We start from the raw sequence: 12,031 nt of genomic DNA on the forward strand, positions 1-12,031 counted from the left end.
CATTGAGAAGGCTAAGCGCGAATTCTAAGCCTCATGAACCCTTTTTGGGGAATCTCGACAACCTTTAGCTAGATGAATTTAGTGGCTCATGCTTTTTGCAAAAAAAAAAGAAATAGACTTAATAAAAATGGAATTTTATTTAATAAATGAAAGAAAGAAAGGCTAAGCTTTTTGGGAGAGAGAGCTTTACAGAAAAGATGAATGAAATTGATGCCACTCCATCCTCTATTTATAGTACTTAGAAAACCTAGTATATTCCTATTAAATTCTAAAATATAAATAAAGATAAATTGAGATAAAAGCTAAAATTAAATCTAAAAAATAATCTTAACAATTATCCTAATATAATTAAAATTTAAATAGAGTCTCGTGTTTATAAAATCTCTTCTTTACACTTTTGCCCCCAAGTCTTCCACACTTTGCATTTTCGGCGCCACTTCTTTCCTATTTCACATGCTAGCCTATTTTATCTTTAAATTCACATTTTTACCCCTAAATTTCCTTTTGCCTTTAATTTAGTCCCTACAAGATAAAAAACCATAAATAGCTCAAATTAGTAGGATCATACCCAAAATAAATATGTAATTAATATATAAAAATATGTCATTCTAGAGTATTATTAGAGTTTTAGGAAAATTTCTCTCAAACATCTAGCATCTAGCCATATCCATCAAGCATCTGGCCATATCCATCAAGCTTCTATTCTTTCTCTCACTGATACCATTCTGCTAAGGTGTGTAAGTGTTGGTGAGCTAGTGTTTAATGTTTGTTTCATCACAAAAACTTTGAAACATTGCTGAAGTATACTCTGTGCCATTGTCTGACCTTAGTGTCTTGAGCTTGCAACCTGATTTTGTTTCTACTGCAGCCTTGAATTTCCAAAACACTGATGTCACTTCTGATTTGTGCTTGAGAAAATAGCCCCAACAAAATCTTGAGTAATCATCAATTAAGAGAATAAAGTACATGCTGTCAATTAAAGATTTAGTTCTCATTGGGCCACACACATTAGTGTGGACTAATTGCAACTTCTCAGAGGCTCTCCAGGCCTTGTTCAAAGGAAATGAAAGTCTAGCCTGCTTTCCTAGCTGGCACACTTTACAAACATCCTCCTTTGTGACTGATTTTGTGAAGTTTTCAACCAAGTCTCTTTTGGTCAGCTGAACTAGATATTTGTAGTTAACATGGCCCAACTTTTTATGCAACAGCTTAGATTCATCTAATGCAGTTATGTAGACACAAACTGAGCTTTTACTCCAATCGACAACAAAGATTCTGTCAGTCATGCATATTGACATGAGCTTGGATCCACTTGGATCACTAATTAGGCACTCTTTATCCTTAAAAACCACAGAGTAACCCTTTTCAAACAGATGAGCTATGCTAAGTAGATTTCTATCAATTTCAGGTACTAACAAGACATTAGAAACAAGTTTGGTACCTGTAAGAGTGTTAATCAGCAGTTCTCCCTTGCCTTCTACTTTAATGTAGTGTTCATTGCCCACTTTTACTCTTGTGCTGAAGGATCTGTTAATGCTTTTGAAAATGGTCTCATCAAGTGTCATGTAGTTTGTGCAACCACTGGCTATCAGCCATCCTTTGTGAGTTTTCTTCTGGTGGTTGAACAAGAGACAACAAAGACCTGTTCTTCTTGATCACAACCTTCTTCTGCCACTTGAGCTTCAACTCTAGGTTGTTGACGCTGATTTTGCTTCTGCTTGCATTTATTTCTGCAAACTTTGTCAACATGACCCATCTGTTTGTAGATTTTGCACTGAACATCAAGTCTGAGCCAATAATTTGCCTCTGGATCGCTAAGTCTTCTACAATGTGAGCAAGGTCTGGATCGCTAAGCCTTCTACAATGTGAGCAAGGTGGATATCTTCTTCTTACTCCATCTCTTCTAGGCTTATCTGACCAAGTCTTCTTCCCTTTATAGCCAGAGGAGCTCGAGGTTGGTTTGCTCTTGGCTTGGAAGGCACCTTCTTGATGCTATTCCTGTCTGTTGACTCTTCTTTATTCCTGAGCATAAAAAGCATTGATTAGCTCAGTCAAAGAGATGCTCGACAGATCTCTTGAGTCTTCCAGGGAGGAGATTTTGTCTTTATATCTTTCAGGTGAGGTTGAAATAACTTTTTCCACTATTCTAGCTTCACTAAACTGGTCCCCAAGCAATCTGATGCTATTCATAACAAACATGGTCCTGTCTGAGTATTGCTTAACTGTTTCAACTTCCTTCATCTTCAAATTTTCAAAGTCCCTTCTTAAATTCAAGAGTTGTTGCTGCCTTGTTCTTTCAGTTCCTTGAAACTCCTCCTTAAGCTTGTCTCATGCTTATTTTGGAGACTCATAGGTCATAATCCTTGTGAAAATCAAATCTGACACGCTGTTTTGAATACAGGACATTGCCTTGTATCTCTTGGCTCTGTCATCAAAGTACTGTCTAATCTGAGCCACTGTGGGGTTGGCTCTCAAAGGTGGTGGTTTTACATCAGCATTAATAACCTCCCACAAGTCGAATGCTTGCAGGTGGGTCTTCATATTCACTACCCAAATGTGGTAGCCTTCACCATTGAACACTAATGGTGGTGCTGGAGAGAAACTAGATGAAAACATTGCTTTAGAGGATTGAAAAGAGTGAGGTCCACTAAGAAATCAGCTCTTGATACCAATTGTTGGAACTAAGAAAACAAAAATATCAAACTTTGACAGAAACTTAAGCAATAAGCTTCAATTTCTTGCTGATCAAACAAGAAAATCAGCTATAGTTTTGTGAACTTAAAAGTGCTTAAGTAAAACCAAAAAAATGAATAAGAATTTGAAAGATTTTCATTACATTGAATAAAGGCATAAAGCCATTACATATACCAGACATTTAGCTAGCCAAAATGATGAAAAAATGCTACCTAAACATTTACCTAACTCCACTAAGTAGCATAGAAACTTGATAAACATAACTTGTACACTTGGTAAAGTTGATTTATCAATCTATCAGCACCTAATTACATCAAACATGCTAATAACTTAGTTCATATCTAACTAAGTAACAAAACATCTAATTGAAGTAACAAAACATCTGCATGATCTCAACAGCAACTTGCATGGCTCAGGGCAGCTTGGTCTGCTTTATCGTCTGCTTCATGGTTTGCATGTAAGCCAGCTTCAACATTTTGCCATACAATTTCTAAGCATTGACTAGTTCTAGTGATAACGGTTGCAACAAAGAAGGCACGAAAAAATAGTTGCCAAAATGCTGTCCTATTCATAAATCTGCCACATTTACACTTGCCTACTCCACATTTTCCTACATATACATGTTAATTCTCTCCTTATGGCTTATTAAATTTGTGCTTGCAAATAGGCATATCTTATTCATGCTACAATGGACAATTGTAGTATAAGCTAGACATGTTCCAAAACGTATTCGTGCCAGATATAAAGAATCTCAGTAAAAAGAGAGTAAAAATCAACATAAAATTGAATTTAATTTTGATCCTTAATTAAGGATCGTATATTCAATCTACAACAACCATTTTTACAATTTTAACAGTGATTTACTGATTACTGCTCCACATTTCATCAACAAAACAATCTCATGAAACATTTGTTAAGCCACCTAGAAAGTGTCTACATCATCCAGTCCCTGTGAGATTGCCTGCTGCAGACATTTGAAAGCTTTCTGATAATTCAAGAACCCCATGAACCAGATATCGAAACCATCCACTGTCACAATTTCCATGTACTTTTGACATGGTTTCTTCATGTTCTCACTCTGGTTCACCCCCTTTATTTTCTCAACTGGAACCACAACCTTGTAATGGACTCTCACATATTCTCCATTTGGACAAGGGATTTTGATTGATCTCTCACTGCAAAAGGCAACCTTTTCAGATGAGATGAAAAGTAGGCCTGCAATAGGGCCTGCTGTTGTTGATAAATAACATTGGCAAGCCTTTAACAGCTTCTCTCCTTCTCTGAAACTAAACAACTGCTTGAAAACATTCTCCAACCCTCCTACTTGAAGAATCCTTGCCCCTAAACTCAGCTTTCCCTTCACTGTTTCACTAATCTTTGGCCCCAATCTCACTGCAGTTTCAATAAATAAATAAATAAAGTAAACTTTAGCTTTCATTTCACTTTAATCTTAAAAGACATTAATTAATAGCTGATAGCATAATAGTGTTTCATACCATGCTCTCGGACACCGTGGGCGAAGGTACCAGCTTTCTTCCCTATCAAGTTCATCCTTTCGAGTACAAAGTTCCCTTTGCCTGCAGTTACAAACAGTTTCCCATTAGAAAACGGAACATCTTTAATTACCATGAAATTCGCATATCCACCACTAGTAAATATTGAAAGGGAGACCTACTCTTTGTAGCCCCTTGTGATGAAATGTGGTATTGGCCTGCAGCATCAGGTAAGTATTGCCTTGATGTTCTTCTTTCAACTCCATATGTTGCTGCTTTGATTGGTACTCCAGTAACTTGTTTAAGAATCTGATTCTTCATTTTCTTTCTTTCCTTTGATGAATGAAATGGAATTCAATGCCAACGACCTGTTGAATGTTTCTTCAGGTTGTGATGAATATTGATTTTTGGGAAATGGGATGTATTTAAAGGGAGTATAGAAGTGGAAGTTGAATCTAACTTTTTTGGTGCATGAGTCACCAATAGCTCATCACTTCCAAAAGTTAGAATTTAAAAGATAAAGAAAAAAAAAAGATTATAAGAAGATTTGGGGCAAATTTAGTGAAATATGTTTTTTTTTTTTAATTAGCAATTGAGGCAATTTTTTTACAGAATAGGTCTGATTTCGGGTGTCAGAAGTTGATGTGGCAAAAAGTGTTTTCCCTATAAATTGTTTTTCGAAAATCACCTTATACCAAAAGCGCTTTCTTTTATATTTGAAATAATTATTTTTATAATATTAAAATTTACCATATCCACTATATAGGTGAAAATATAATCATATTTATAATAATTATTTGAAATATTTTACATATAAAAATTATAATGATATTTGATATAATTATTTGATTTTATAATATTAAAATCTATTATACCCTAGGTGGAAAAAATAAATATTTTCACATATGAAAATTCTATTTATAACAAATAATTATATTTAAAATAATTAATTAATTTTTATATTATAATTTACCATACCCACAATGTGAGTGAAAAATAATTATATTTGTGATAATTTTATTTATAATATTAGAATTTACCATACTTGGCAATATACATAAAAAAAATATGTGACATATAAAAAATTATATATAAAGAAAATTATATCAAAAAATTGGTTGATATTTTTAAAAATAAAATATATTTAACATAATGATATATGAAAAATCATTTTATTATATAATTACATATTTATTATTTTTCAATATGAAAAAGAAATTACTAAAGAAAAATAAAATAAAAATTTAAAAACATATTTGTTAATAAAAATGTGAAATTAAAAACTTATTAATAAAAAGTTTTAATTAAAAAACCTTAACAACATTCATAAAAAAATCCCAAATAAACATGGCAAGGAATCAAATTTCAAACAATTGATGAAAATGCAAGCATTTAACCATTTAACTAAAGTAGCTAAATTGTCAAAAGAAAACGTGTTTGGTATAAAGCGTTGTAATACCTCAAAAATTATTATGCTATAAAAGTGATAGTAAATTGACATCATGTAAAATGGGTTGTTCAATAAAGTAAAATAAAAAATATAATTGATAAAAGAGAAGGTTGATGGATGCCATGGATGCCAAAGGAAGTTGAATTAAAAAGTATGTTGTGATATATTAATTTAAGACAATGATTAAATCGTGAAAACGTGAAAAGTTTTGAGACCTAAATATAATTATTTTGAAGGGTTAAAATGTAAATGTGGGAAAAGTTGAATGATCAAAAGTGCAAATAACCCAAAAGTCTTTGTGACACAAAATTGGCAAATAGGGACCAAATTAAATAAGTGAAGAAATATAAGGGATAAAATCACAATGTTAGCAAAACTAAATGACGATTCAAAGATAGAATTGTAGAGAATTGTGATTAGCAAAACGGTCATTTATCAATCAAGATAATTATCATGTTAATAGTTAAGGATATAATTTGTTGGATTATTTTAATATTAAATTATTTTAGATTATTTTATTAATTAAATAATTACATATTTTAAATGGAAAGTGGTAGAGATTTCTTTCATCCATCACCATCTTCATGCCACCACTGTTCATGAAAGGAGAAAGTTTTCATTTTCTTGCAATTTGGTCCTTTTTCATCATAACCATCAAACTCAATTTGGAAACCATCAAATTTTCATAGAAATTCTTAGTGAAATCAAGAATACAACATTATAGTAAGGTGATTCTCAAGTGAAGGAGTTGTGTATTCGTCTTCGAGGAAAGAGAAACTCAAGTTAAGGTTTGAAATCAAGAGAACAAGGTATGAATATCAAGATTTTGTTATGTTTTTAAGTTTAATCTTGTTGGAAAAGTATAGAAATGATGTTGAAGTAAAGATTTATCATGGAAAGTTTTATGTATTTTACACTTTATTGAAGAAAGAAATTGAGAAAGTGAATCAAGTGAGACGGGAAAGAAAAAAACAAGTGATTTAAGGTTGGTGATAGGTAAGTACCCTTGAATTCTCTTGTTACCTAAGGACTAAAATGTAATTTTATGAAATTTGTGGTAAACTAATAAAATAAAGTGTAAAATAATATATTATGATACAAGGCTTAATTGAAGTGTAATATGGTAGTGAATTAAATATAAAGTGATGTTAATGTGAAATTATAGTAAATATTGAATTTTCATGATGCTAAGCATTAAATTGTGTGAAATTTATAATTGAAATAAGAGAAATGAAGTACATAAAAATTTATATGTGAAATAAGATATTATGATGAGCTATTTGATTAAAGTGTCATGTGATAGTGAATTTGAATCAAAGGTGAAATTAGAAGAATATTATAATAATTATTGAATTTTCATATGTTAAGAACTAAATTGCAAGATATTTAGAAATGCCTATAACTATTAAAAATGTTGAAATGAATTATTTAAGTGTAAGTGTTACATGGAAAAGAATTGATTTGAAGTGACTAAGTAGTGAATATTCAATTTCGTGGTAAAAAGACTAAATTAAAACGTATGTGAAAGTTTTACGTATTATTATTTGATAAGTGAAAATAATGTAGAGAGTATGGAATATATGATGTATTATGGACCAAGTTTAATGTGTTTTGAACAGTAAATATGAGATATTACATAGTTTATGAGCTTTGATTATTGTTTGGATTGATAGTGGACAATTTTGATATGGTTTAAAGGTGTTTGAAAACAAAATTTTTGAGTTCCTTATCTAAAGTCTCAAGACATACGAAATGTATCTCTGAGACACAAAAATTTTGAAGCTAAAAAAATACAGTATCAATGTCATGTCTCGAGACATACACTCATTTGTCTCAAGATAGGATAACTTCGAAACTGAAGTTCTACGGTAACATGACATTATCTCAAGACTTATAAACCTAGAACTCAAAATTTTTAGTTTAGCTAAAAGAGACCCAAGACGAGTTTAATATGGAATTAAAATTTATTCTTAGTCTAATTTCTAAAAAAGGAAATGTAACATTGATATAGGTCCAAATTATAAAGATTTGATATAGAAGAGAATGTTTAGTGTTGAACGTAACATTCATTACTTGAGTTTCTCGGGCAAGAGGTGTTACAAGCTTTCAGAAAAACACTTTTTACAGAGCGCGCTTTGTAACGACCCAATAATCAGGGGTGTCGAACAGTGCATTTCTAAGACTCTATTTTTGTAAATCGGACTTGTAAACATTTATTAAGATTAATTAGGTATAAGGACTAAATTGCATATATGGTGAAAGTTGAATTATAGATTAAAGAATAATTAAAGGGACTAAAGAAGCAATTATGTCATTGTTCTTTAATGAGGCGGCATAAGGTGTAAAATTATTATATATATTATTAATAAATTAAAGTTAATATATATATTATAATATGTTTTACTTAATATTTAAGTATATATATTATAGTAATAAAAGAAATAAAGAAAGACAAAAGCAAAACGAAACAGAAAGAAATAAAAATAAAAAGAGAAAGAAAGAAGAACCCACGGCTTAGGGGTTTCAAAGTTCCAAGTTCAATTAGTTAGTCAATTTAGTCCCATTTTCTTGTAATATTTATGTTTTTGGAATCTCGATGTTAAGTACTACCTAACCTATGTCTAAATTTTAGCAATTATTGAGTTTTTAAGTGTTGTTAATGTTGAATAATTCTAGTATTAGGGATTAAATTGATAGATTTTAAGTTAGAAATGAAAAGGATTAAATTATAGAATGAATTGTAAATTTTGAGTAATAGGGACTAAATTGTAAAAATTCAAAATTTAGGGATTTAAGTGAAAATAAGGAGTTAAATTTAGTTTAAAGTGGAAATTGTATGAAAATATAGAATTAATTGTGAAGAATAAAAATTAGTCTCGGTTTAGGGACTAAATTGGAATTTAGGCAAATATTGAATAAAAATTGAAATATTCAATATGAAATTGAATTGTGTTGTGTTGTAGATGTATTTTAATTGTTTTAATTCCATAGCTAACGTCGTACCAGAATCCTCAACTAAAAATGGGAAAGATAAAGTTGGCGTGGAATAGCTCGGAATTTCTGGTTTGTATTTCTATAATCTGGAACTAGTTATTAATTGTTGTATTTTTTATTTAATGCATATGGTAAGTGTTGAGGTGAGTATTTGGCACTTTGACATTTAATTGAAACATGAAAATGAGACACATGAATTACATATTCATGAATTGGATATGGATTGAATAATATTTTTGTTTAAATGATATATATATATATATATATATTGTGAAAAGGTATTATATAGCAAATGATGAGATTTGAGAATGGTATGAAATGATATATTTATGAATTGAATATTGAATGGCTAATGCCATTGTATGAATAAATGTGGTCTTAAATATTCAAATGTGCTTATAATTAAAATATGCATATGATATTATCTTGTCTTTAAATATTCGGATTATAGAAATACAATTGAGTTTTACTCAGCGCACGGTTTTGTTATCCGTGCGCAGATTAGGTACTTCAATTTTGATCGTCGATTCAGCATCCAACAACGCTCCCAAACTCAAATGTGGTGACATCTATCTTTTGTGTTGGCATGTACCTAAGGTGTCTAAATAATGGTTATTTTGTGGATTGAATGTAAATGAGACTATAAGTTTAATATTAGTTGGTTTTATACATATAAATATATGTTTGTTTTTTAAGCCATATTATGGCATGGTAAATTGAACTAAATCTAGATAGGTGCATGTGAATTTAATTCTACGTTTAAGTGTTCATGAACTAGGCGAATTGATTTGGATTTGGTACGTTTATAATTTGGATTAAAATGATGCTTTGATGACTTGTTTTTATTATATGAAGTGTTTGAGAATTTTGCCTGTTTGATCGATAAACTTCGGTAATGCTTCAAAACCCTATTCTGGCAACGGATATGGGTTAGGGGTGTTACATTTAGTGTTATCAAAGCTTTGCAGGTTTAGCCGATTCTCAGACTAAATCGAGCTTAGAATTGAGTCTAGAGGTACATGCCATAATTGAGTCAAATTGAGTCAGGATTTGGATACTGATATATTTGTTTTGTGTTTTATAGTTGAAAATGTCGGATGATTATAATGATGATGTTGATCAAGAGATGTATACCAGAGATGATGTCTCCAATGAGTTAGATGGAACCTAATCGGCAACACCAAGTGTCAATCTAGTTAGTACTCAACAACCTAACATTGAACGAGGTAATATTGAGGAAAGAGATGATTCATAGTTACTTAGAGCTATCGCTGATGCTCTTCAGCGAGTGGTAGGAACTACATCCGCTATGACATCTGCACCTATTGTTCGTTGAGCTCCAATTAAAGAATTGCGTAAATACAGTGCAACTGAATTCTTAAGATTGAAAGGAGTTGATCCTTCCGCAGCTGAAGTTTGGATTGAATCCACTAAACGCATTTTGCAATAAACTGAATGCAACCTGCTTGAAAATGTAATATATGTTGTCTCTCTACTGCATGGAGAACCATATACCCGGTGGCAGTTAGTGATGCATCATGTATCCGCAGATCACGTAAATTAGGAATTCTTCCAAAATGAATTTCAAAAGAAATATGTGGGTGAATTGTATATTGAAGACAGAAAATAAGAGTTTTTGATGCTGAAACAAGGTGAAATGTCTGTGGTTGATTATGAACGAGAGTTTTTGAGACTTAATAGGTATGCTATTGAATTTGTGCTGACTGAAATTGACAGTTGCAAGTGATTTCTGCGTGGTTTACACGATGAATTACAAGTACAGTTGGTATCGCACAGAATTACTAAGTTTGCAGATTCAGTTGAACGGGCAAGAATGGTAGAGCAAATCCTGGGTTTTGACAAAAAGACTGAGAATACTCGTACTGTTAGAAAGCGTCTTGGAGCTGCAAGTTTAAATCCACAACCGAAGAGATCAAAAGAATTTCATGGTAGCTGGAAATCAACTTTTAAGTCAGATAGAACTGATAGAAATCGTGATAGACAACCGACTATGTCTACGGGTAGTGTGCGAAGTCCATCCAGGGATATTGATATTCTGAATTGTGAGGATTATGGGAAAAAGCACCGTGGTGAATGCTAGAAGTTAACTTCGAGGCTGCTTCCACTGTGGATCTACGAAACATTTTGTTAGAGAGTGTCCAAAGAATGAAAATGCTACACCTGTTACTTATCAGAGATCTATGCCTGTTTCTAGGGGTGGCGGGTCGAGTCAAAGTGGTTCATTTTTGATAGGTAGTGCTAGAAAGGGAAATGATGTTGTTATTCAATAATCGGAGGCCAGAACGCCAGCTCGAGCTTATGTTGTGTAGACTCGTGAGGATGGTGATGCTAATCATGTTGTGACAAGTATATTTTTATTACATTTAGAACTTGTTTATGCTTTGATAGATCTAGGATCTTCGCATTCATATGTTAATACTAAATTGGTTGAGTCAGGAAGTTTAAAATCTAAGACGTCTAGAGTATCAATAGTGGTGTCTAGTCCATTAGGACAATCTGTGTTAGTGGATTAAGTGTGTAGGAGATATCCGTTAGTGATACAGAATATAACATTCCCTATTGATTTATTGATAATGTCGTTTGGCGATTTTGATATGATTTTGGGTATGAATTGGCTTACGGAGCACGGGGTGATTCTGGATTGTTGTAAAAAGAATTTTATTATTCAGAGTGAAAGCGGTGATATGATTGAGGTGAATGGTATTCGAACAAGTGGTTCAACTCGTATCTTTTTAGCAATTCGAGCTAATAAACTTCTTAATCAAGGTTGTGAAGCTTTTCTACCCTATGTTATCAATTCGAATTTTGTTGATAGCCAGTGCAGTAAAATTCAAACTGTTTACGAATTCCTTGATGTGTTTCCTAAGGAATTACCAGGATTACCACCAGATCAGGAGGTTGAGTTTGCAATTGAAGTGTTTTCTGGTATGACTCTGGTGTCAATGTCCCCCTATCGTATGTCACCCAAGGAGTTGAAAGAATTAAAAGTGCAATTGCAAGACTTATTGGATTGTGGTTTTATACTCCCTGGTATATCACCCTGGGGAGCTCCAGTACTTTTTGTTAAAAAGAAAGATAGTTCAATGCGGCTTTGTATTGACTATCGACAATTGAATAAGTTGACGATTAAGAATCGATATCCTCTACCCCGTATTGATGACTTATTTGAACAACTAAACGGAGCTTCTGTCTTTTCAAAGATTGATTTGAGATCGAGTTACTATCAGTTGAAAGTGAAAGAAAGTGATGTACTGAAGACGGCATTTCGTACATGATATGGTCATTATGAACTTTTAGTGATGCCTTTTGGATTGACGAATGCTCCGGCAGCATTTATGGATCTCATAAACCATATTTTTTAACCGTATTTGGATCATTT

General features: G+C 32.1%; 1 protein-coding gene across 1 annotated transcript; it reads right to left on the reverse strand.

Moving 5' to 3' along the window:
• Window positions 1-3,460: 3,460 nt before the first annotated feature.
• On the reverse strand, window positions 3,461-4,597 carry LOC128031841 (putative GEM-like protein 8). Its single transcript, XM_012624408.2, has 3 exons — window positions 4,370-4,597; window positions 4,191-4,271; window positions 3,461-4,086 (listed from the first exon to the last, which is right to left on the reverse strand). The coding sequence occupies exons 1-3, from the start codon at window positions 4,506-4,508 to the stop codon at window positions 3,617-3,619; spliced, it is 690 nt and encodes a 229-aa protein (XP_012479862.1). The 5' UTR covers window positions 4,509-4,597; the 3' UTR covers window positions 3,461-3,616.
• Window positions 4,598-12,031: the final 7,434 nt, after the last annotated feature.

The sequence above is a fragment of the Gossypium raimondii genome, chromosome 3 (genome assembly GCF_025698545.1).
Source record: "Gossypium raimondii isolate GPD5lz chromosome 3, ASM2569854v1, whole genome shotgun sequence".
Classification (NCBI taxonomy): Eukaryota; Viridiplantae; Streptophyta; class Magnoliopsida; order Malvales; family Malvaceae; genus Gossypium; species Gossypium raimondii.

Bases quoted from the DNA above. Each gene is read 5' to 3' on its own strand.
- LOC128031841 (XM_012624408.2), bottom strand. From the start codon at position 4,508: ATGAAGAATCAGATTCTTAAACAAGTTACTGGAGTACCAATCAAAGCA. The intron at 4,272-4,369 runs GTAGGTCTCCCT...TTGTAACTGCAG, and splicing joins ATCACAAGGGGCTACAAAGA to GCAAAGGGAACTTTGTACTC. The intron at 4,087-4,190 runs GTATGAAACACT...TTGAAACTGCAG, and splicing joins CCACGGTGTCCGAGAGCATG to TGAGATTGGGGCCAAAGATT.